The 23,584-nt window shown below is 43.0% G+C and overlaps 1 protein-coding gene across 1 annotated transcript in view; it reads right to left on the bottom strand.

Moving 5' to 3' along the window:
* The window catches only part of sytl1 (synaptotagmin-like 1), a gene marked incomplete at its 3' end in the record, with an annotated part of 31,511 nt that extends 9,117 nt beyond the window's left edge, over window positions 1-22,394 (bottom strand). The window contains exons 1-12 of the mRNA XM_080735506.1: window positions 22,272-22,394; window positions 17,726-17,850; window positions 15,143-15,294; window positions 9,974-10,082; window positions 9,417-9,425; window positions 9,271-9,328; window positions 9,123-9,159; window positions 7,416-7,456; window positions 6,514-6,633; window positions 4,577-4,743; window positions 1,700-1,802; window positions 1,411-1,572 (exon numbers count right to left, since the gene is read on the bottom strand). Of these exons, the coding sequence (XP_080591632.1) occupies window positions 1,411-1,572; window positions 1,700-1,802; window positions 4,577-4,743; window positions 6,514-6,633; window positions 7,416-7,456; window positions 9,123-9,159; window positions 9,271-9,328; window positions 9,417-9,425; window positions 9,974-10,082; window positions 15,143-15,294; window positions 17,726-17,847 (1,080 nt within the window). The 5' untranslated portion in view covers window positions 17,848-17,850; window positions 22,272-22,394. The remainder of the gene's footprint in view (window positions 1-1,410; window positions 1,573-1,699; window positions 1,803-4,576; window positions 4,744-6,513; window positions 6,634-7,415; window positions 7,457-9,122; window positions 9,160-9,270; window positions 9,329-9,416; window positions 9,426-9,973; window positions 10,083-15,142; window positions 15,295-17,725; window positions 17,851-22,271) is intronic.
* Window positions 22,395-23,584: the final 1,190 nt, after the last annotated feature.

The raw sequence follows: 23,584 nt of genomic DNA, 5'->3' as shown, positions 1-23,584 counted from the left end.
TCCTAACCATCATTTAGCTGGGGACCCCCAGGAACTCCCTCAAGGACCCCTCGGGGTCCCCGGACCCCACTTTGAGAACCAATGATCTAGAGCAGGGGTTCCCAAACTTTTTTGTCTCAGGGCACCCCATAAATATTGTTTTAATCCTAGGCACCCCTACATTTGAATTTTCACTCCCAGCACCTTATATTTATAGCATATCGTCGTTGTCGGGTGGAAACCTTGTATGTTCAAAACCGTTTGTTTTGTATTTATCATCTATAAAATGTTCTAAACTAGTGAAAACAGCAGATGCGAGGCGTTGTGTGCTTGTAGACCGGCTGTTTTCACTACTTTTGTGCGACAGTCTTGTATGATGAAGCAGGGCTTTGCTTTACCAAAAGACGTACACATTTGAAACTTGGAGATAGGAGGTTTCTGCCCGACATTGACGATATTTTAGTGATTATGTTGCGAGGAAAATGTTGAGATAATAGCCATTTTGGTTAGAACTGAAGTTTAAAATGATACTAAATGTTTTTTCATGTGTCCAATAAATTCCAAATATTATCAAATTATCTCGCGGCACCCCTGGACTGCCGTCGCGGCACCCCAGGGTGCCCCGTCACCCACTTTGAAAACCCCTGATCTAGAGCACTGGTTCTAAACTTTTCCATGTCAAGGAACCCCCAAACTGACTCATAATAGCCCGCGGATTCTACTACATGCCACCAAAATGTGGAATGCCCTGACACCATCCATTAAAAGGATGTGACTCAAGGGTTTGTTTCAAAATCCCATCAAAAGGAGGTGTCATTCACCGCCGTTTGTCCTTTTATCCCTTTGTACTGTACATAGTGTTTGTATTTATCCATGACATGCCCACCATTCCATAATTAATTCTATTATTTGAGTTCAATGGACTTTTTCTGTCCCTTTTCTGATTGGACAAAATAATGTCCAATCATCAGGATTGGTCATGCTTCAAGTTACATCACAATATGTATGTATATATATATAAATGGTAAGACGGAATTCATCAGGAACAGTATATATATTTTTCCCCCAGTGGATTCCTCGCGACTCCCCTCACACACTTGCAATTTCCCAGAACTTTCTAGTTAAAATCCATTATTTGTGGGCTCGCCTGAAAGGAGAGAACACTCTGTTATCCTTCGTTATTTATTTACCAAGTTCCGCCTCGACAGTACAAAGGCAGGGCCCTTAGCCAATGAGGTGCAATTGAGGTGCGGAAAATCTGGGAGTGGTGTTAGCTGGAGTATTGGTTGAGCTTCACATGACAGTTAGCACACTGCAGAATATAGTCACGAGGAAGCCCACACTGTTTTGTAGGAACAGCATATCTAGTTGTTATATAATCTATTAAATGTATTAGTTGTATTAACGGTTGCACACAGCAACCTCTCCTACCCGTGGCTGCAGGTCGTGCCAGAGGGGCTGTGTGCAGCTCCAGTCCCAGGTAGCCAGGGTCAGCTCCACCTCTCCCAGGAACACGTTCCTGCCCAGGGCCTCTGCGTGCCACACCGACACGTTCAGCGTGCGGCTCTTCAACTCTCCCTCGCCCATGCTGTACTGTAAACACCATGACACATCACAGAATGTCAGGTAGATATGGATCAACGTACAGTGTATGTATAAAAATGATTCTCAACCATATGCATGCATGCACGCACGCACACACACACACACACACACTCACCCTGAGTGTCTGCTCATAGACTGGGTTTAATGTCTTCTTCCGGACGGAAGTTTTCTTTTTACTGTGAGATGACTTGTCTGGCAATAGATAGGTTTTGACATATCTGTAACACACACACACATGCTTAACGATTAGAAATGTGATGTTCATTGGGCATACAAAACACACAACTAATCATTGCAACACAAACACACTTACGAAAGAAGTAACAGTAAATGCTTGTTACACACAGATGCAACTAAAATGCCCCAAACTGACTTTTTTAGGACTAACTGTGGCGGGTGATCAGATATAGTGACATCTCACCACGTGCGTTTGAACCATAGCATTCCTTTTCTGAGGGAGAACACTCGGTGAAAATAGCCGACATGCAAGGTCGAGAGCTTGTACATCGGCTATTTCCACTAGAAGATATTTGTGTTTAGAGGGGTAAAAGGTAGTATAGACCCTTGGGGGACTCTCGTTAATGAAGTAAAGGGGTTAAAAGTTGCTCCAAACACACCGCACACAGACCAACTGGGGGCCAGCTGACGGCGCTGTTCTGCACCTGCGTCAGAGCAAATACATCTCAGTTCAGTTCAGTTCAGTTCAGAGTTTATTTGTCACATATTTTACAATAGTGAAATGTCATAGACGACTCCTCAAAGCATATGCCACAAAAACACAACAAGACAGACAGACATAGAAAACAGTAATAATGTCGGGGTTATTGCACAAAACAAATAAGGTGTTCAAAAGTGCCTTAAAAAACAAACAAACAAAAGCAAAGTGTCTTTAGTCAGTGCCATTTAGGTATCTTATGGCTTGAGGAAAGAAACTCCTCTTGAGTCTCTCTGTTTTTGCCATAAGTGACTGGTACCTCCTCCCCCCCCTCCCTGAGCTGATGAGATAGAATAGTCCGTGGTTGGGGTGACTGGGGTCTCGCAGTATTTTCACTGTTCTAGACTTGCACCGCCTTGTATAGATGGTATCGAGGCCACAGAGCTCCGCCCCTATAGTGCGCTCAGCTGAACGCACTACTCTCCGCAGCGCGCTGCGGTCCTGTACGGTGGTGTTACCGTACCAGGCGGTGATGTTCCCAGTCAGTAAGCTTTCAATGGTGGATGTGTAAAAGCTCTTCAGGACGCTTTGAGAGGATCGGAATCTCTTCAGCCGCCTCAGATGGTATAGTCTTTGTTGAGCTTTCTTCACCACAGTGTCCAGGTGGGTGGACCATGTCAGATCCTCGTCAATCTGGACACTGAGGTATTTAAATGACTTCACCCTCTGTATGGTATCTCCATACCATACTGGGGAAAAACTGCATGAAATATCCATTTACCACCACAGTTATATATATTCAGATTTCTTTATACTGTATGTAGATGATTTATGTACATCAAAAATAGGCGATTGACTCCTGTCCCAGTGCCAGAAGGCGTGTAAACCTTTCTTGTTTTGTTTCTGGTGTTTTGTCACATTCAACCAACATAATAATATGGCCACAAAACTCACAATTAAAGGATGTTAAAATAATATAAGTCATTGTTATGCCTGGATGCTTTCTCTCTATCTCCCTCCCACTCACTCTCTCTACCTCACACTCACTCACTCTGTCTTTCTATCTCTTTTTCTCTGGTGCGTGCAGTGCTATTATGCCATTATACAGTAACTCTCCAAAACAATGACAACAGATTTGGGATTTAAAAAACATATATATACTGTATAATGAAGGATTCTGATAACCAAAAAGTTTTAATTACTTTGAATGAATTATTTGGATTGAAACTGTACTCGCACACTGTGCGAGTAATAGATTTTTCCACTTCGCACAACGTATATATCAGGTTTTGGGTGCAAATGTGAGTGAAATACTTTTTGTATTGTAATGTGCCTGCAGACAAAACAAACATCGTAAAATTGCATTTGAGTCAACAGACCGTGTTCTTTCTCCCTACGTGACACCTGAGACGAGGGAGGACCTGCTCTTTGCTCTAGATTTGAGCTTATTTTACAGTAGAACACCACAAGTTTATCCGAAAACTATTTTGTGGTTTAGAACAGTGGTTCTCAAAAATAGCAGATAATACAAGAAGCTGCTATTTTTTTAATTGTAATAAAAAATAAAATAAAAAATATGGGGGTCCCTGGCACAAAACATTTTCAGATGGGGGGGGTCTACGCGGCCAAATGCATATCAATTTGAGGGTCCTTGTCACGAAAATGTTTGGGAACTACTGATTTGTAGAATCGATCTCAGGACTTAAGCTGTCACCAGTACAGTAACACTATACTTGTGGGGACCAGGGGTGTACAGTAGTTGTCCCGATTTAAAATGAAGCTAACACGGAACTGAAAGTTCCTTGGCTGCTAGTTGCACTGTTCTGGCACCAGAAGCAACATGTTCTCCATAGGATTCCATTAATTTCCCGCAAACTATCACATTTGATTTTCTTACCTTAATAAATATTGACATAAATACTTTATGGTTCCTGTCGCTAGTTTAAAGCCTCGTTTCAATCACCATGATTTGCGTTTTGTGAAAATATGGTCCAATTTATGTTATATTTGATGTTATGTTGTATAGCAAGGTTTGCTGTAGGAGGGGCTTGTGATCATAGGCTTGTGATGATTCTTCTTCGTGTGCTTTATTTTCGGCAAGCTCAAGACATTGTCCAATGTATCCGTGCGGTTGCACGTGACCATTGGCAGCCAATAGCATTCCTTTGGTACCATTAAAACAATGGCCAATACAACAACAATACCCATACATCGGCCAAAAAAGCTTCAATTGCGCAGCATAGAAACCAATGGCTTTACACCGTCCATATTCTTTTACAGTCTATGGTGGGGACATCTAAGCCCTCCAGTAACACACAGTGCAGTGCAGTGACTCACGGGTCGGAGCGGTTCTTGTGTGCGGGCGCCAGGTCATCGCAGCGAAACACCCGGATCTGGAGCTCCCCCTTGTGGACGTCGTGGAGCAATGAGAACTGGATCCGCCCTCTCACCTCCACCGCGCCGAACTCCCCCGAGCTGAACAGACTCATCATGCTTCCGCTGAGCTACGAGCGTGCACACAGTGGTGGAAATAAGTACTTAAGTAAAAGTATCAATACTGCAACACAGAAATACTCTGTTAGGTCACACCATACTTTGGTGTGACTTACAGTAACAGAGTATTTCTGTTGTATTTCTGTTGCCGGCTGAAAAACTGTTTTCCGCAGCCAGCGTATTCTCCCAATAACCAATGACACACGTAATGTAGCTACAACCACTTGTCACTTCCTGAATCTTGGGACATTACGCCTTAGACTTACCCGATTGGCTAGAGGGGGAAAACATAAACGCAAGGTCTGCGCGGCACGCTGAGAGCTGCGCAAAACCATAAATCCACGCCATTCCCATTGAAATACAATGCAGAATCCACTCTGAAAGGTAGAATATTTTTCCGGTGTGACGTACAAGTAAAAGTCCAGGAATTCTACATTTACAAGAGTAAAAGTACAAAAGTATTGGTATCAAAATGTACTTAAAGTACCAAAAGTAGAAAGTACTCATTATGCATTATTTCACAAGTTTCAAGTGTATAAAAATCCCTTGGATAAATAGCAGATCTACAAGCTCGGATGCAACGCATTCTGAGCTTGTAGATCAGCTATTTTCAAATGGCCGAAATGTATATAGGGCTGAAGTGGTTAGCGTGTTTTGTAATAATAATCAAAAAAGTAACTAAGTTTTCAAATAACTGTAGTGGAGTATGAAGTACAATATTTGTCACTGAGATATAGTGTAGAAGTAAAAGTAAAAATACCTCAAAATTGTACTTGAGTAAATGTACTCAGTTACTGTGCACACACGTGTGCACACACACACACACACACCATGCCCAAGGGGCACTTGGATCCTGAATCATAGCCCTTTGCAGAGTCATCGTACATCAATGGTACGTGTGCGTGTGTGTTGATATACTTGTGAGGACCAAATGTACCCGCAAATATACTGTAGTGCAGGGGTCTTCAACGTTTTCAGGCCAAGGACCCCTTAGTTGAGAGACATTAAGCAGGGATCCCCCCACAACCTTTTCATAGATTCTGTATAGTTTAATTTGACAGCATAATCCTCAGTGTATTTTGGATTCATGTCAATTTGTGTTCTCCGATATTTAACCACTTGAACCGTCAATACTTAATAAACTTGACCTTTCACTCTGTACTTGGTCTGCTCTTTTTCCCCTCTACATCAAACCTCTTTGCCGAAAATAGCCGATCTACAAACTTACAACGCCTCGCAGCGTGAGGAGTTGTGAGCTTGTAGATTTTTGGCTAAAGTTCTCAGAATATGAACACTTAGGGTTCAAGTGGGTAATATAAAAAACGCAGAAAAAATGTTTCTAGATTTGGAGGACCCCCGAGGGGTCCTGGACTCCCTGTTGAAGACCCTTGCTGTATTGTTTTTTGTTTTGTTTTTTAGGGTTACGTTTAAAATTAGAATGTTCAGAAGGTTCAGGTTGTGGTCAGTGATTGGATCAGGCAAGTAGAGCTTAGTTTAAGGGTAATAGGGCTAAGATCTATGCATAATCTATAGTAAATTACACACTGGTGTCCTGCACTGTAAAATAGCCGATCTACAAGCTTACAGATCTTTTTGCCACAGCAAAAAAGAAAGAAAATGGTACTCATACAATCACAAGTATGTCCTCACAAGTATAATGTGTGCATGTGTGTGTGTGTGTGTGTGTGTGTGTGTGTGTGTGTGTGTGTGTGTGTGTGTGTGTGTGAGGGTGCGTGCGCGTGCGTGTGTGTGTGTCTGTGAGGCTGCGTGTGCGTGCGTACCATATAACTGGAGTGTAGGCTACCAACAGAGCTTGTTGTTTTCAAGGGAGTAGGATCCAGATGTGTCTCACCACTGGAGATGGAGTCAGTGTCTGCATCATCATGACCGTCAGAGTCTTCCTACACGCACCAAAGAAAGACAAAAACACATTAGTGTACTTTTATCTTCCACCACGGAGGGGTGAGCGTGTGTGAAGTTGGGGGGGTGCACATGTGCGGTCCATTTCCTTTAAAGAAATAATCGATAGGACAGTTAGGCTGACAGGAAATGGGGAGAGAGATAGGGAGTGACATGCAGCAGATCAGGACTCAAACCCACAACGCGCTGTCAGATTACATTGAAACCTATAGGTAACTGGACTGCTACGCCAGCATCCCTAATCTAAAGACAAATTAAAACAGAATAACGTAAATGTAATAATAATCAAGAATCGCAATCTTTGGCACTGACTGCAAATACTGTGCTTAATGTTCGTTGCACACTGCTGCGTTTTTCCGGACGAATACAGAGCGAATTTCGGAGCACGTAAATAAAGAAATCAACCTCACGCTATGTCAATCACGTTTGCACACTGCCGCCCGTTTCGTATTTAATTTCGGACCACTGAGTCTCTCTCTCTTTCTCTCTCTCTCTCCTTGCCCTGAAAAACGCATTTCACAACGAAAAAACCCAGCAGTGTGCAACCAGCTGAAGAGTTTTAAACGTGATGTAAAGTGTCAGCAATGAAGGACTCGTCTTCACAGTGCTGTCCCATTCCTTTTATACCATGTGGCGCCCTGGCAGCCTCTCACCCTCAAGACCATAGCGGCTGACGTCACTCCAGTCTGTGAAGGTGCAGCTAGGGCTTGAGGGCTTAGGGAAATTGTGTGTGCGTGCTTGCGTGTGTGTGTGTCATAATCACCTCTGTTTCTCCTCTGTGGCCGTTACTTCTGCTTATACGCTCTGGTGAGAGAGAGAGAGGAAGATTTAGAGCACGGCGAAACCCCAGGATGTATTTTCTACTCGATACTTTTACTTCACTACATCGGACTCAGAGGCAAATAATGTACTTGGTTGACAGCTTTAGAGAGCAGTTACTTTATCAGATTGTGGATTATTAACAGAAAACATGCATATGGGAGTTTGTGATTGTATTGTTCCCATGCATGTGCAATGACTCATTTGGACAGTCCGTCTTCACAGTAAAGGGGACAACACTCTGAACCTCTATGCCTGCGGATCTAAAACTAGAGACTCATGGCAATGTGTGAAACAGACCATTCAAATCATGGTTAGAATCAAATCAATAGTGCTCACATGAACAGATTCTGACTGGTATCGTTTCACAGTTAATGTATTGTGTCTGATTTTGTAATTGTGATTTCCATGTCGAATAAATAAACCATAAACACAACCAGTATTTTATACTTTGGCTGCTTGAAGATAGCAGATCTAATAAGCTCCTCGACTATGTTGGGAGCTTGTACATCAGTGGTTCTCAAAGTTGGTGGTGTGGCACCCCAGGGGTGATATCAATATCACTTCAGTTTAACCACTTATACTTAGTAAAACAGACCTGAGTTGCACTGTACTTACTTACACAGTACACCAAGTCTCTTCACCAGAAACAGCAGATCTACAAGCTCACAACGCGTCGTGAGCCTGTAAGCTTGTAGACAGTCTGATTTTGGTGAATGATCCCCCAGGATAAGGATGCTAGTATTTAAGTGGTTAAACACCAAGTATACGTTATTTTTGATCTATCCTATGATGGAAACGGATATTCTCCTCGTGACATACTGTATTGTATCTTTGGGGTATAGATTATGGATGGATGAAAGTTATTTTTACAGGGGGGCCCTGAGCCAAAAATGTTGGCTGGCCCTCTTTCAGATGTTGTCATGTAGATCGGTACACAGTATCTCTGTAGCCTTTAAACGAAACGGGTATTTCTTACATTGATGCTCCTACATATTATCATGCAAGCACCAGAAAGTTACTTTCCATCCCTCATATACTGTGTGCACAGTGCACACCCCATAACCCACACACTGCACATCATTTCGGAGCTCATATCTTTGAACGGGTAAGGACTAGTTTATATAAATCCTTTGACAAGAAAAGAGGTGCTTACTGTACACACTCTGGTGGTGAGAGAGGAAGTATGAGATTTGAAAGGGGATGAGTTTATTTGTTTACTCAGTTTCAGGTGAAGACCACAGCAGTAATGTAGGTAAACATATGGCTGGCTAAAATAAGACTGACCTGGTTAAGCAACGCCACCAGCTGCAGCTAATCTAGTTAATAATGGGTGTGTTTTAGATTAGGCTGACCACTTCACTTCACACTGGCACACCCAAGGCCAAGGCCATGTGGGTATACGCCTAAATCTAACACACGCCGTTCTTAATTTGAGAAGCTGCAGCTGTGTTGCTTTGCTTCACTAGCCCTTACAAAATCAGCCTAGTAGAGTTTTCTCCTTTTAACCATGCACTTGAACCCCAGCATCCATCCATATTCTGGTGGGGAACATAATAAAAACAAAAAGATCTACAAGCTCACAACGCACCGTGTTGAAACAGAAAGAGAGAGAGGGGGGAGGGAGGCAGACAGACAGACAGCTTCATACCTGTGGATGAGGAGTTGCCGTTCACATCTTGTTGAAGCTGGAAGTGAGAGACAAACACTGATACAATGAACTACTCCTCCACATGTGTGAACACATACACACATGCATGCACGCACATACACACACACAACAAATAAAAGGCACAGACCTTGGGTATGGGGGCTTTAGTTCTGGGCGAGGGTGCAGGTGGGAGTCGCTCGTGAGTCCTGAAACACCAGATGGATATCGTCGTTGCCGGGCAAAGACCTTACCATATCTTAACTTTTTATGTTTTTCGTAAATTAACGGCCCTACCTGATCATTCTACAGCGTTACACAAAAGCATCAAAAGTATCACACCCACAAGCTTGAAAGAGCTTGTAGATCTGCTACTTTTGATGCTTTTGACAGTTTTGGACATAATGAGGTTTCTACTCAACAGAGACGATATAAGAAGATTGGAAATGGAAGACACGCACGCACAAATATCTGTAATCTCACCACAAGTCTACTATAATTCTAATATAGATTGCAGTAAAGAAATCCTCAATATTAACATAACCACTCAAGCCCTACTGTATACGCAATTGTAGGACAAAAAGCTACAGATCAAGCTCAGATCACTGTTTGTGAAAAGTAAAAAATAGGGCCGCTCAAGTGGAACCTCATGTCCCCTATGTCCCAAACCATTCCTTTTTATTATTCTCTTCATTTTTATTTTTTATCAAATCAAAATAGTGAAAATAGCCGTTCTACAAGCTCACAACATGCAATGTGACGTGTTGTAGAGCTTGTAGATCTGCTATCTTCACTTCTTTTTATGTGACACTCTTCTACACTGTCAGAGATAAACGGTGAGGACATTCACTGACCCCGTGTCTGTTGTGTCCTCTAGCCTGCTGGACTCCAGGCTGTCACCAGGGGGCGCTCTGACAGTAGCCTCCTCCGTCTGTCCGTTGAACAGTTCATTCAGAGGTACATCTGTTAGCAGACATACAGTACAGCAGTGACGTCATTACGTGCGCATCCCGCGTCTCTGACGCATTCACGTTGCCTAGAGACGCATTCACGTCAGTGTTCTGGGGTCCCACGGACGCATCGCCTCCATTGGAGTCCACGTGAAAATAATTTACCACATCGCGAAAAAAAAAATATTTTAAAAAGTCCACAGACGCCACCATTGTTCATGGGTGAAGGCTAGCCCCTCTCAGGACCCCAAAATCACCTCTTTTTATATTTTGACGTCGGTGATTTAGGAGTCCCTTGCTTGTAGATTGGCTCTCTCTGATACGCAGCGCTACCACTGTCTGGTCTCGGATGAATACAGCGTCGCTCAGATGTTGTTGAGATGCTTTAAAGATACCCAGAACTGCACTAGGAGAGCGCGGAAACGTGTGCGAAGCGCCTCAAATCGGCGATGCCGTTAAGTATCATTAATTTATCTGTGAAAATTTAGTAGCTTTTTTCCAAACCTGTATCTCGCTTCCATGTCCCGCCTCCCCGCGGTGTGGTTGGCTACGTTCCTGCCTCTGATCTATCAGAGACAGGCTGACACTACCAGCTAGCCAAAAGACGCCGTGGGGAGGCGGGACATGTGACGTAATAAGGAAGCAAGATACAGTTTGGAAAAAGCAACTACATTTTCACAGATAAATTAATGATACTTAACGGCATCGCCGATTTGCGTCGCTTCGCACACGTTTCCGCGCTCTCCTAGTGCAGTTCTGGGTATCTTTAAAGCATCTCAACAACATCTGAGCGACGCTGTATTCATCCGAGACCAGACAGTGGTAGCGCTGCGTATCAGAGAGAGCCAATCTACAAGCAAGGAACTGTATTTACCAATATAAAATATAAAAATATAAAAAAGGTAAATACAGGAACGAAAGGAGCTAGGGTGAAGGCATGCTACTGTACCCTACGTTAACACAAATGAAATCCGCGTAGAAAGTCTTAAAACAGACGATAGAACTAACGACAGTGTGTGTTTGGAATCCACCGACGCTATTGTGTGCTCCTTGCCTGGTCACAGAATTCAATGGGTGCCTTAGTTTTAGCGTAGCACCGGGCCGCTCTCTGACCATAGTGGCACAGCGTGTTAGGTGATACACCAAGAAGGGTTCCCCCACCGAACGTGGGTTTGGCTTGTCGAGCCTGTTATCGGGTAAGCGTCACGTCATGGGCTGCTATAGCGGCCGGGGGCCGGGAGGTACAATGTGTCATCGATAGTTGTGTGCTTTGGAAGTGCATGCGTGCCGCGGAACAACGGTGGAACGCGTGAAACACTAAAAAGTTTGGTTACCTTTTGGAAAAGACAAGGGGAGCGCTAAATACAATGGGCTATGTGCAGCACGGTTGTTACATCATGCTCGGGAGGGAACACTGACTTCGACAATGCAGACGGAGCCAGGCACTTGTCCATAATGCATCACATAAGACCCAAGTGCAATCAATAACTTTGCACGTCTGCGACTAGCTCTGGTCCATAGCGTTAGTGGAGTTCTCCTCCACTAACGCTATGGACCAGAGCTAGTCTGAGACGAGTTGAAACAACTCCAACGCGGGCTGTTGAAGCAGCGCGACACCCGTTCTCTTCCACCCAAAGTACGTGGTGCTTGAAAATATGAATGATTCCATCGATAATAATCCGTTTGGGACACTCAAAATCACTGCCATAGAGTTATAATCATAGAGTATATATAAAATAGAGAGCGGACGAGCCCCGCCCCCACTATCATTTCAATGCAAGTGCTCAGTGGCGTTTTGAAGCAACGGCTACGTGCTAGCATGTAGCTAATCCAGGTGCATTCTGGGGAATGGCTCCACTACGCAGTGGAGCCAAACGTCACGAATGACGTCACGAACGACGTCGACGTCCATTGAACCCTATTGTAGACCCCAGCGCCGCGCTCTTATGCTCGTGCATGTATGTTTCACCCCGCCTGAAATTCCAGCTTTGGCCAGTAGGGCGGCTGCTTCAATATTTACAAGCCGTTCTGGGGGCTTGGTTATAATGTATCGCTCCGTGCGAATGAATCCGTAGCGTTGCCAGCGCGACTTCTGAGTCTACCGAAAATAGCAGATGTACAAGATCACAACGCGGTGCGAGCAGACACGGTTTGAGCTTGTTGATTGGGTATGTTTTTGTTGCGTGACACCGTCGTACTATGCATTATAAATTACACTGTTAAAGAGACGGTACACATTTAGTTTCTTCAAATATTTTCCAAAAATAAAAAGGTTGACTTGCCTTCTGTCTGTTAAAGTACTGTATTTGAAGGCCCTGGTCAAATGTATTTAATGGAAAAAATAGATATGCATTTACTGTGTAAAAAAAAAAAAAAGGAGAGACATGGAAATGTTAGCCTATAGTTTATAGTATAGTTTTACAGTAGGCTATTATTATTAATTCATGAATAGTACTGTAATTATATATATATATATATATATATATATTAGTGTCTCATCATGTCTTTCCACAAAATAACAGAAAAAAGCTCAATAGTGGGCTCGATAAAAGCCCGGCTCGATAAGCAACATCGATAAGGTGCTCATTATCAATAAAAATTAACGAGCTCCATCCCTAGTGCTTCTTCATCTCAAGGTACTATTATAGTTTAATTGTTTCATTCGTTTTTGTATGTATTTTGTAAGATAAACAATGTAAATAACCATATAATAACCAATTCAAGTTAAATGCTGCACTTTGTCAAAAATGACATGACGCGTTGAATTTTTGTGGGACCCATAAAATATCCCTGGGACTCATCCGAAGGACCCTCCTTGGGTCCCGGGACTCATTACATTAAAAACCTATTAACATCACTGGTACAGTAGAGTTACAGTCATGTGCAGGGCTCCTCAATGTGTCCTGTACATGGACAAGGGCGTCCGTGGCAAGACTTGTCCTTGTCTGTGGGATATGTAGAGATTAAAGACCTAGTGAAATGAAAAATATGTTTTTCACACTTTTAGAGCTTATCCGTGGTAATCATATGGGCATTCCTAACACTAGATGCCAAATAAATATTAAATAAACAATTTTTGTGTATTTGTATATCAAAAGTCCCTAAATAGCCCATTCTTAGTTATTTCCTGTGAACAGAAACGTGCTGCGTGATGACATAGACAGGTCTTCTTGAATATAAATGAACCTTGATTACATTTACCTGTTTGATTCCCATTGCTGCACATTCCTTCAAACACAGCTGAGAGCTACAGAGCTACTCCATTTTGAATCTCATTCAAGATGACGTCCAAACTATGTATTACCCTTTGTAAACTTAATGAGCACAATAAAATATGTATCTGTAAACATTATAGGTTGGAATAATAAGCAACTTCGTAACAAACATTCTGTACAACTGGCCCACTGGCCGGCTTGCCTCCTTTTCCCATACCGCTCCACCTAGCCCCCACCCCCGCTAACCCCCCTAACCCCCGCCTCCCCATTCTCCCTCTCTGTCCAAGACCTCACTCAGAAGGAAATGGAACGAAGAAAAAGTCCTGCTGCTGACAACATGATGCTTTATTTACTATAGTTAGACTACTTTTTAGATTTTGATTATTATTATGACAAAACACTTCTGTCATAATCAATTTCGGCCGCGATGCGACGCATTTTGCACTCGGAACAAAATGAAATGAAGCAAAACACGGCGCTCACTAACAAGGGGAAAGAGAGGCGCTTCTCTGTGAAAACAATAACAAATAGAACATAATTAAGCGGCGATAAAGATAACTATATCGATAATTAACAACAACTGCCGTCCTGTTGTCCTGCTGTTGACAACATGACGCTTTATTTACTAGTTAGATTTTGATTATTAGTCTATTATAAAACACTAAAGTCATAAGCTAATCAATTTCGGCCGCGATGCGCACTGCATGATGCCATCACCCTCTTTAGTTGAGAATTTGTTTTTAAAACGCTATTTTTACCCGGTGGGAATGACGCTATAAAATAGCCATGTTGTCATTTTATTGCTATTACAGCACACATTTGTTATTTTCTATTGTGCTGTGATCAATTGCATGTCTATAATGTAAAACTCACACGTGTGCGCTGTGGACTGGGACGGTGGGACAGAGGAGGGAGAGCGGGGAGGCGGGGGTGGGGGCTAGCGGGGGTGGGGGCTAGGTAGAGCGGTATGGAAAAAGGAGGCACGCCACTGGCCGTGTCCCTCTGCCAGCCGTTTGCAGGCTAATGGAAGCTACAAACAAACATTGGGCACACGTGAGCCGTCCCATTGCCTGAAGGGCTGGTCCCTTCTGATTGGTTCAGAAACAGACAGGCTTGCGTTTCAGACTGAAAATAAAATGCCCAAAAAAGCCATTTCACTAGGTCTTTAAAGCAAATCTTGCCTATTGTAAATTGCTCTGGATTAAGAGCGCCTGCTGAACGCCTAAATTGTAAATTGTAACAAAAAAAATGTTGTTAGGCATAAGTCACTGTGATTTGTGAAACGGAACTCAGGACCACGTTCTTGTATGGTTACCTAGGCAACAGCCTAAAACTGGATGATCACTATGACAACAACCGAGTGTGAGTGCATCCCTCCCTTCCAATACCCCACCCAGGCGTTGTGAGCTTGTAGATCGGCTATTTTCCGAGAGTTGGTGTAGAGGAAAAAGAGCAGACCAAGTACAGAGCCAACGGTCAAGTTGACTAAATAGTGAGGGTTTAAAAGGTTAACTGTCTGAAAATACACATTAGCATGAATCCAACTATATATGTACTCTATGAAAAAGGTTTAATCTGCAACACAATAATATTGTATACAGTATGTAGTGAGGGTCCCTGCTCTCTCAGCTATAGTCCTGAGCTGAGAGAAAAAACATGAAAAAAATGCTGAAAAACGTTGAAGACTCCTGGTCTAGTGCCTCAAAGAAACTAGGACACCAGCAATACCCTAGCAGTAGCATCTGCCTAAACAACATGCTATCCAAATAACACCCTAAGAAAACAAAAAAAACACTAGTGACCAAGATGTGCCTGCATACAGTAGTGGCCATATCTTGGTCTCAGTGTCTAAACTGACCTTTGCCCTTGGTCCTGGTGCTGCGACGGCGTATGGAGGCCTGCACCAGGTCCACAGCCTGCCTGCGGTGGCGCTTGCTGCGCTCCTCACTGAACCACGCCCCCGACTGGGAGCGCAGACGCATCGGGTCCTTCTCCCTCTCCTGCAGCTCACTGCATGGGTGCACGCACACACAGGCACACACCACACACACGCGCACACACACACACACACATGCACACACACACACGCACAGGCACGCACACACAGGCACACACTCACACAGGCACAAACACACATGCACACACACACACGTTTAAAGGTGCAGTAAGTGAAAAAATGTTTTGTCACCCCACCAAGACCTGAGGCCAATTCTACAAATGCCTTCTAAACTAGTCGTTCTTTCAACATTTCTCAAATATGTTAAAAACAGCAGATGTACAAGCTCGCAGCGCGGCTCGAAGTGACGCGCTGTGAGCTTGTACATCTGTTATTTTCGAATAGCCAACGCTAAAATCCAAAGTGACACAGTTGCTTACTCGGTTTTAATGGGTTAAATACGTGTTAAATAGCTCTGTATTCTCATAGTAATGGTTGCTATAAAAACTCTTTTTCATTTCAAGGACCCCCTGTTTGTTATGCATTAGGCCACTGGCCCCCCCATAACTCTGAGAGCGTTGCATTTGGGTGGCATTTCTCCTCATCTTAATGGGAACGTGGTCGTGTGTGCAAAGTTTCACGGCAATCGGATGCTGCCTTCATGATTTGAGGCATTTTGTTCAAAACAACCACTCCTGCAAACTTTAGATGCCAGTCTTAGCCAATTAGGATGGCATATGTAAAATTGGACAGATCCGTGTTGATCACATGACTATAGAGATAATAATAACATACAAGTTTGTGTGATGTTTAGACAAAATCTGTAGGAGTAAAGAATCTGACTCCTGGTGTTGCTATAACAGGACGATGTGAGGAATCTGAGTGAGAAGTCCTGCTCTGGCATCCAGGGAGTGCACAGTGCACAGTTTCATGTCGATCGGGCCAACAGTGCCGGAGATTAGACGCACGCACGGATGGACGGACGGACAGACGGACAGACAGACGGACAGGGTGCAAAACATAGTCTCAGCCACTCCGTCGTCCTGGCGGAGACAATCAGAAGTGATGACACAAAGAAATGGGCAGAAAAGATAGGAATTGGAACACTATGAAACTGAAGCTGACAAATGGATAGCAATAATAGCCCTCATACTGTCTTACTCTTAGCCTATATGGAAGCAAGGCGGTTTTAGCACATGCACTGTATACTGTGATCACTTCAATGCTAGAGACAAGGAGAAATAGGCCAAAGAGACAATGAATGACATGTAACACAGGCCAACAGCCAGAGCAGAACCACACCCATGACATGGAGAACCTGTGTACACTGTGTACAAGCAGAGACCTGCTGTGACAGAGAGGTGCCCAGTGTGAGACAGGTGTGATTAAACCAGCCATGCCATGGTGTCTGATCTATACTGTAATATGGGATTAGAAAGACAGTAATAATAGTATTTCTATTTAGTCAGCTCTTAAGGGTTAGGGTTAAGGAAACAACATATCAGATCGGACCATAGGCGGATTATAAAACAATGGTTCCCTAGCTGGCAGAGACTTGTAGAAGCCCCCCCCCCCCCCCCCGCACGCATCCGCCTGGGTGACAGCAGACTGCTGGGCAAGCGCTGGCAATTTTTTCCCAATTATGGAGATGAATGACGTCTGACATCATAGATGTTTGACGTCATAGACCACATGACACAATATATTACTATCTCCATATATGGGCATGAAAGGGATTTGTATCCCCTGGCCTCACAGGGATTCTCCATATCTCCATATATGGGCATAAAAGGGATTTGTTCCCCCTGGCATAACAGGACATCATTAATATTGATGACATCAGGGAAATCCATATATAATGGGCATAAAAGGGATTCTGTTAGTGTGAGATCACAGTGAAGCGTGATGTCAGAGCGGCAAACCCATTCTTGTAGAGTGGTTCCCCTGACATCACAGTGACATCAGAGCATGATGACATCATGATGACAGATTTTTATGGGCACGGACAAGCTGTGACGTTTCTCATGGTAAACTGCGACCATTGGTCGCAATTAACACACCTGCATCTCTCAACATCTCATTTTACAGATAACAATGCTGTGTCTCTGTGTCTGTGTTGTGTATCATTGTCCTTGATGATTGGTTGACAACATTATGCTGTTATTTGTGTAATACATGTATTTAATTCAGTCTGACCAAAAGATATGGATACATCCCCAACGGCCATAAAAAATAATGACCAGCCTCACCCCCCAGTAAATCCAACCCTGCACACACGCAAACACACACACATACACACACACAATAATGGTCCATTCATTATTATTTTTGCTAAACACCAGACGTATGGAATGTTCATATTATTTCCTCAGACCACATGACGGTAACCCGTATTAGCATGGCGTGTGTTATGTAGTCTGTGTGGATGTTGTTGATTAGCATTGCTGAATGGATCAGGGCCACTCGGGGGGGGTGGGGCGGGGGGGATAAAGGTTGACCTCTGACCTGACGCGGCCCTTGTCGCGCTGCTGGAGCTCTGCGTCGCGCGTCAACACCGCCAAGATGGAGGCCTGCTCCTCCTCCGTCAGGTGGTTCAGGTCCAGCACATCCTCCCCCTCTCCCTCCATACCCTGAGACACACACACACACACACACACACACACACACACACACACACATACATTTAAAGGGATATTTCACTTTCCCAAAACCTTTTGGTAATTTTTCGTCTAATCAGGCTTTTATGAACACCCTGAACAGTTTTTTATTTGCTTTAATATTATATTATAATATATTTGATTCAATATTTCAATATTTGATGTAAATGTTACCAGGACCTCCAGGCCCAGGGCCTCTCCCCACACACACCCATTGTAACTTCAAACTCCATTTTAACCATGATAGATTCATTAAAAACACCCATTATTTTTTCTGGTGACTCATACTACCCTCCTAATACGTGAGCAGGCCGTGTTTTTTCGATAACTCGCGTGGCCAGACTGTTGCGTCCCCCAATTTTCAAATGCCTCCGGTTATACAGTCTGAGACACGGAAGCTCTGTTGATGAGTAAAGTATAAAGCGGATATTAAGCCTCCTCCCCACTTACGTTTCCTCTTTACAGTCGCACAAATTTATCTTAATGTAAATCTAAAATTTCTAAGCATATATAGCTTGCTGCTTGGAAATGGAAATAAAAATAAATAAATGTAAAGATATTTAAAAATATTCTTCGTTGAACGGAAATGCCAGCTTCCGTTACTGCAGATTTCGGGAGGTGTAGTTCCAGTCTCTATATAACATTCGGAAATTGTGGAATAGTTGTCTGGCTACGCAAGACTAATTCACATTTAAGAAATTCTTGAACACAAACAATAGTAGATGGATGCACAAACTTGGGAAACTAAACAACAAGTGGATCAGGAGGATACAGATCACGGATACAGGAAGCACTGTCTCCTCCATATGTGGTGACAGCCAATTATCACAGACACTGAACAGAATTTTAAAAAGCCAATGCCTTAGCAACTCTTGGCTTGCTGGGCATTCCTGCAACCTGCATGCCTCTCACAACTGATTTATGGATATTACAGAGGCTTTCAAAATATGAACACAAGCAGTTTACATGTGTAACCAAGCTGTATAATAGCATCCTTAAGATGTTGGTACTTAAGCACCTTGGTAATGAATGTCTCTTCACACACACTCGCATGCACGCACGCACACGGTCACGCATGCACACACACACACACACACACACACACACACACACACACACACACACACACACACACACACACACACACAAAATGTATTATTATACTTGTATCGACATCAACATTTTACAACAGCAATTTTATGCATGCCTTTTTTTTACCATTATTTTGCCATTTTTAACTCTATAGCCTGAATTATACTTAGTTGTGCAACAGTGTTGCACAACAAAAACAGCCAATCTATAAGCTCACACTGTCTTGCTGTTTTCAGTGTGCGAGCCAGGCGTGCAACAAAGTATAGATCAGTCCACAACTCTAGTCCAAACCCCTAAACCTACAGTAGCCTTTACATGCCTAATCCTAATCCCCCAACCTTTGGTTGTTAACCTAATTCTAAAAAAAACTAATTTTAACCACAAAACAACCTCTCTTGTGAGGGCCAGGAAAACTGTCCTCACAACGTCTACTTGGCACCTAAAAACTGTGACCTCTGTGGACATCTTTAACTCATTAATACCTGAGGCCAATTCTTCAAATGCCTTCTAAAGTTCCAAAAATAGCACTAAGTGACGCGCTGTGAGCTTGTAATACATCTGCTATTTCGAACGCAAAAATTCAATGTACATCCTTTATGATTACAGCTTTTGTGTTTTGCAACATATCATTGCATTGATTTCCTGAATTTCACCGGTTGATTGGTTAAATGCCCGATTATCTTTGTCTTATTTTATTATTGACATCTATAAGTTTATGTTTATTGTTGTGAAGCACTTTGTGACTCTGAATGTCTGTGAATGGTGCTCTAAAAGTATAGTAATACAGGCACACACACATACACACACACAGGAATAACAAGCAGAAGAAGAAAAACGCGGTTCCTATTTGTACATACTGCACCCTTGTTGCGTTTTGTGTATTACTGTCTGTAATTACTTAATGGCTGCACATTTTACACTTGCTTAATCAAGACACATATTGAGATATTCTGTTCTGGTTTCATCTACTCCTGTAAATCATCTCTGTCAGGTGGAAACCTCATGTCCAAAAAGTAAAAACTGTTGTACTTTTCAGGATTCAAGTTCAAAAAGTAGCAAAAGTAGCAGATCTACAAGCCTAAGAGGCGGATACCACTTAGGCATGGATGCCTTGGATGCCTGGCGGCGGCGCCGGTTCGATTCCCGATCCGGACGACCTTTGCCGCATGTCACTCCCCATCTCTCCCCCCATTTCCTGTCAGTCTACTGTCCTATCAATAAAGGCATAAAAGCCCAAAAACAAATCTTCGAGTCACGTTTCGAGCTTGTGGATCTGTAATGAATATCTGGTGTTAATATAATAAGACAAGAATAATACATTCAATAACTTTACATTTACTGGATAGCTTAGTGTGGGTAAATCAGGGCATACAGTCTATGCTAAAAGAGGAAGCTGTTGTGGTTGGAGTGCGTGCATGCGTGTGTGCGCACGTGCGTGCACGCGACCGTGCGTCTTTGTGTGTGTTGTGTGTATGTGCGTGCTTGTGCGCGTCCGTGCTTGCATGCGTGTGTGCAGAGGAAAACTATGTGCAGAGGAAAACTATGTTATTTCTTATACAATACATGCTTTTTAAATGTCCATTACATTTAGTTATGTTTTTTTTATTTGACAGGCCTGAAGATACTTCTGAGAAAAGTATTGCTGTATTCTCTAAATGTACAGAACAAACTGGTTTTGAGTTAAAACAACAACAAAAACAATCACATTGCCAGTTTTGCCACCAAAGATCTTAACTAGTTATCAATAGTATTTAGTTAAAGTTGCTCAATTCAATGTAGGCTACTGTATGAGCCAGCTATTTCATATAGCATTAAATAGGAAGCGTGTAATTTATTTATTTCTTTGCACATTATGTATGTTACCAGAGGTCAATTCAATGTTTTCATATTTAAAAAATAGCCCATCTACAAGCTCACAACCCACGTTGCGCTTAGCCAGGCCAACGTGTTCTATTTCACAATATAACCTACTACTGTATAAAAGTATATTATTATTAATATTATTATCATTATAAAATTGCACTGTCTTCCATCCATCAAAGCCTCTAATAACCATGTTGTTCCTACATCTCTAATTTGTCAATAAAATATTCCTTCAATCCCACATTTGCATTCGACTGTACTGTACACAGAAGACTCTATAGCGGGTGCAATCATTCAGCCCCTCGATGACTATGGAGTCCACGTATATCGAAACACACCAAAGGCCCTGGAAAAAAGGCTCCAAACAGCCCAAAACAAACTAATTGGGGTCCTGCTTAACCTTCCTTCTCTGACTGACCTCACCGCTATTCACCAGTCAAGCGTGGGGTGGCTCACAGTAGATGACAGAGCACAGCATCTTGCAATGGGCCTGGTGTACAGATACCCATGTACCTGACAAAATACTTCCAAAACGTCAAGGATGTCGACAACACCAGAGGCAGCGGCAGCGCCACAGACCATGTTCAACCCAGATTCGTCTCAAACAAAAGGGTCAAATTCGTTCACTATACTACCGAAGGCCTTAAAGGAGTGTAAATCCCTAACTTCCTTTAAAACCGTGAGTTAAAGGATCTCAATGGAAACAAGTCTTCTTTTAGTTGACCTTGTACCACTGAACTGTAGACCGACCTACTGTCATGAGTATGACCTTTTCCTATGCAAACTTCTAATACTTCAATCAATCAATCAATCAATCAATCAATCAATCAATCAGTGTGTGTGTGTGTGTGTGTGTGTGTGTGTGTGTGTGTGTGTGTGTGTGTGTGTGTGTGTGTGTGTGTGTGTGTGTGTGTGTGTGTGTGTGTGTGTGTGTGTGTGTGTGTCCATCGCGTGAGGCGTCTCCACTGGCCGAACTGCGCCGTTATTTTGAATCACGCGTGTCCATCATCCATCCCATTCAAAAAGTGCAGACTTGAGACTTACAGCTGAGCGATCAGCGCATGCGCCCAAAATATCTGTCTCAACAAGCGGTTGTTAGTGTTAATGAGGCGTGTTTGGCAAACAGGATCTAAGCAACACACACAGCTTTCACAAACAGTTACAAACCCAACACTTGCACCACAAGACAAGAAGAGGATTGTTTTATTAAATACGGCAACCCGCTGTTGTTTAACTTCAGTCCACAGGTGTCTATAGATTCCCTACTTACAGTAGGCCTACCTCCTTTGGTAAATAGGACACTTGTCAACTGCAGCGCACGCACGCTCGCGCGCGCACACACACACGGCGAGAGACAGGACACCTGTTACTTTTCTCTCTCTTCACTCTCTGTCTCTCTAAAATAATTCAAATTCAGAAGAAATTCATAACAGGCCTACCTTATTCGTGCGTCACGGCGCTTGGAGACACATCTATGTATGAAAGTTGTGTTTGTGAAGCATACATTCATAAAGTTAAGTTTATCCAGCAGTGAGTTGTTGTATACTGGCTGACTGGCTACCTTTCCTTTGGCTGGCTGAAGTTGGAGTTGACACGATCCAACAAGTGAAAACACGCCCTCTCTCCCTCCCTCCCTCTCTCTCTCTCTCTCTCTCTCTCTCTCTCCTCTCTCTCTCTCTCTCTCTCTCTCTCTCTCTCTCTCTCTCTCTCTCTCTCCCTCTCCCTCTCTCTCTCTCTCTCTCTCTCTCTCTCTCTCTGCAAGCTCAGTCAGGACAGGAGCTGCTAAACATGCTGCAAACATGATGAGGCGGAACAAAAACTTTGAGGGACAGTGACGTGCAGGGCAGTCTGGGACTGGGACTCTGGTGGTACGGGGTGGGCAGCAGTGATGAAAAGTAACTAATTAAGTAGCCTACATTTATTTATTTATTTCTTTATTTATTGATTGATTGATTGATTGATTGATTGATTGATTGATTGATTGATTGATTGAAGAATGTACCTTTAAGTATAGTAGCCTACGTAAATGAATGTCTGTCATTCAATGTTATGTAGGCCCATTGAATGACAGGCATTCATTTACTCAGTACTAACCTGGTTAATGCTAATTAAGCCTAAACCCAAACCCTAACCCTAAACCTAACCTTAACCCTAAGCGGACTACATGGGACCTCAAAACAATGGGACCTCGGAATATAGAGATTTTGCCTATCCCAATTGTGGGGTATTTTTACTTTACTGGAGTAGCTACTTCCAATTTTCAATAATCTTACTTCTACTCCATTTACATTGTACTTTTACTCCACTATCATTATAGCTAGAGACCAGGACACATGGAGAACATGCAAACGCCACACAGAAGGCCCTTTCGCCAATCCCATCTAGGGTATGGGCACTGATGACGCGGAGGAGAGAACACGCCCCCAGCGGGAGTCGAACCCAGGACTTTTTAGCTGTGAGGCGACAGCGCTACCGCCTGTGCCACCTTATTTGAAAACGTTAGACTTTGATTATTATTACAAAACCACTGTACTTTGGCAATTTGAAAATAGCAGATCTACAAGCTCACAACGCTTCTAAATCTGCTATTTTCAAAGGATGTTCATACAATTGAATACACTTTTATAATTGGGAAATGGGACCTTCTGCATAATGAGTAGCCTACCTTTACTTTCGATACTTTAAGTATACTTTTGTACATTTTGAATACTGAACTTTAGCCAACTTGTATAAAAGACAATATCAATCGGAC

This window comes from Nannobrachium achirus (genome assembly GCF_963921795.1).
Source record: "Nannobrachium achirus genome assembly, chromosome: 10".
Classification (NCBI taxonomy): Eukaryota; Metazoa; Chordata; class Actinopteri; order Myctophiformes; family Myctophidae; genus Nannobrachium; species Nannobrachium achirus.
The sequence above is the reverse complement of the archived record's forward strand: the minus strand, read 5'-3'. Positions and strand labels throughout refer to the sequence as shown.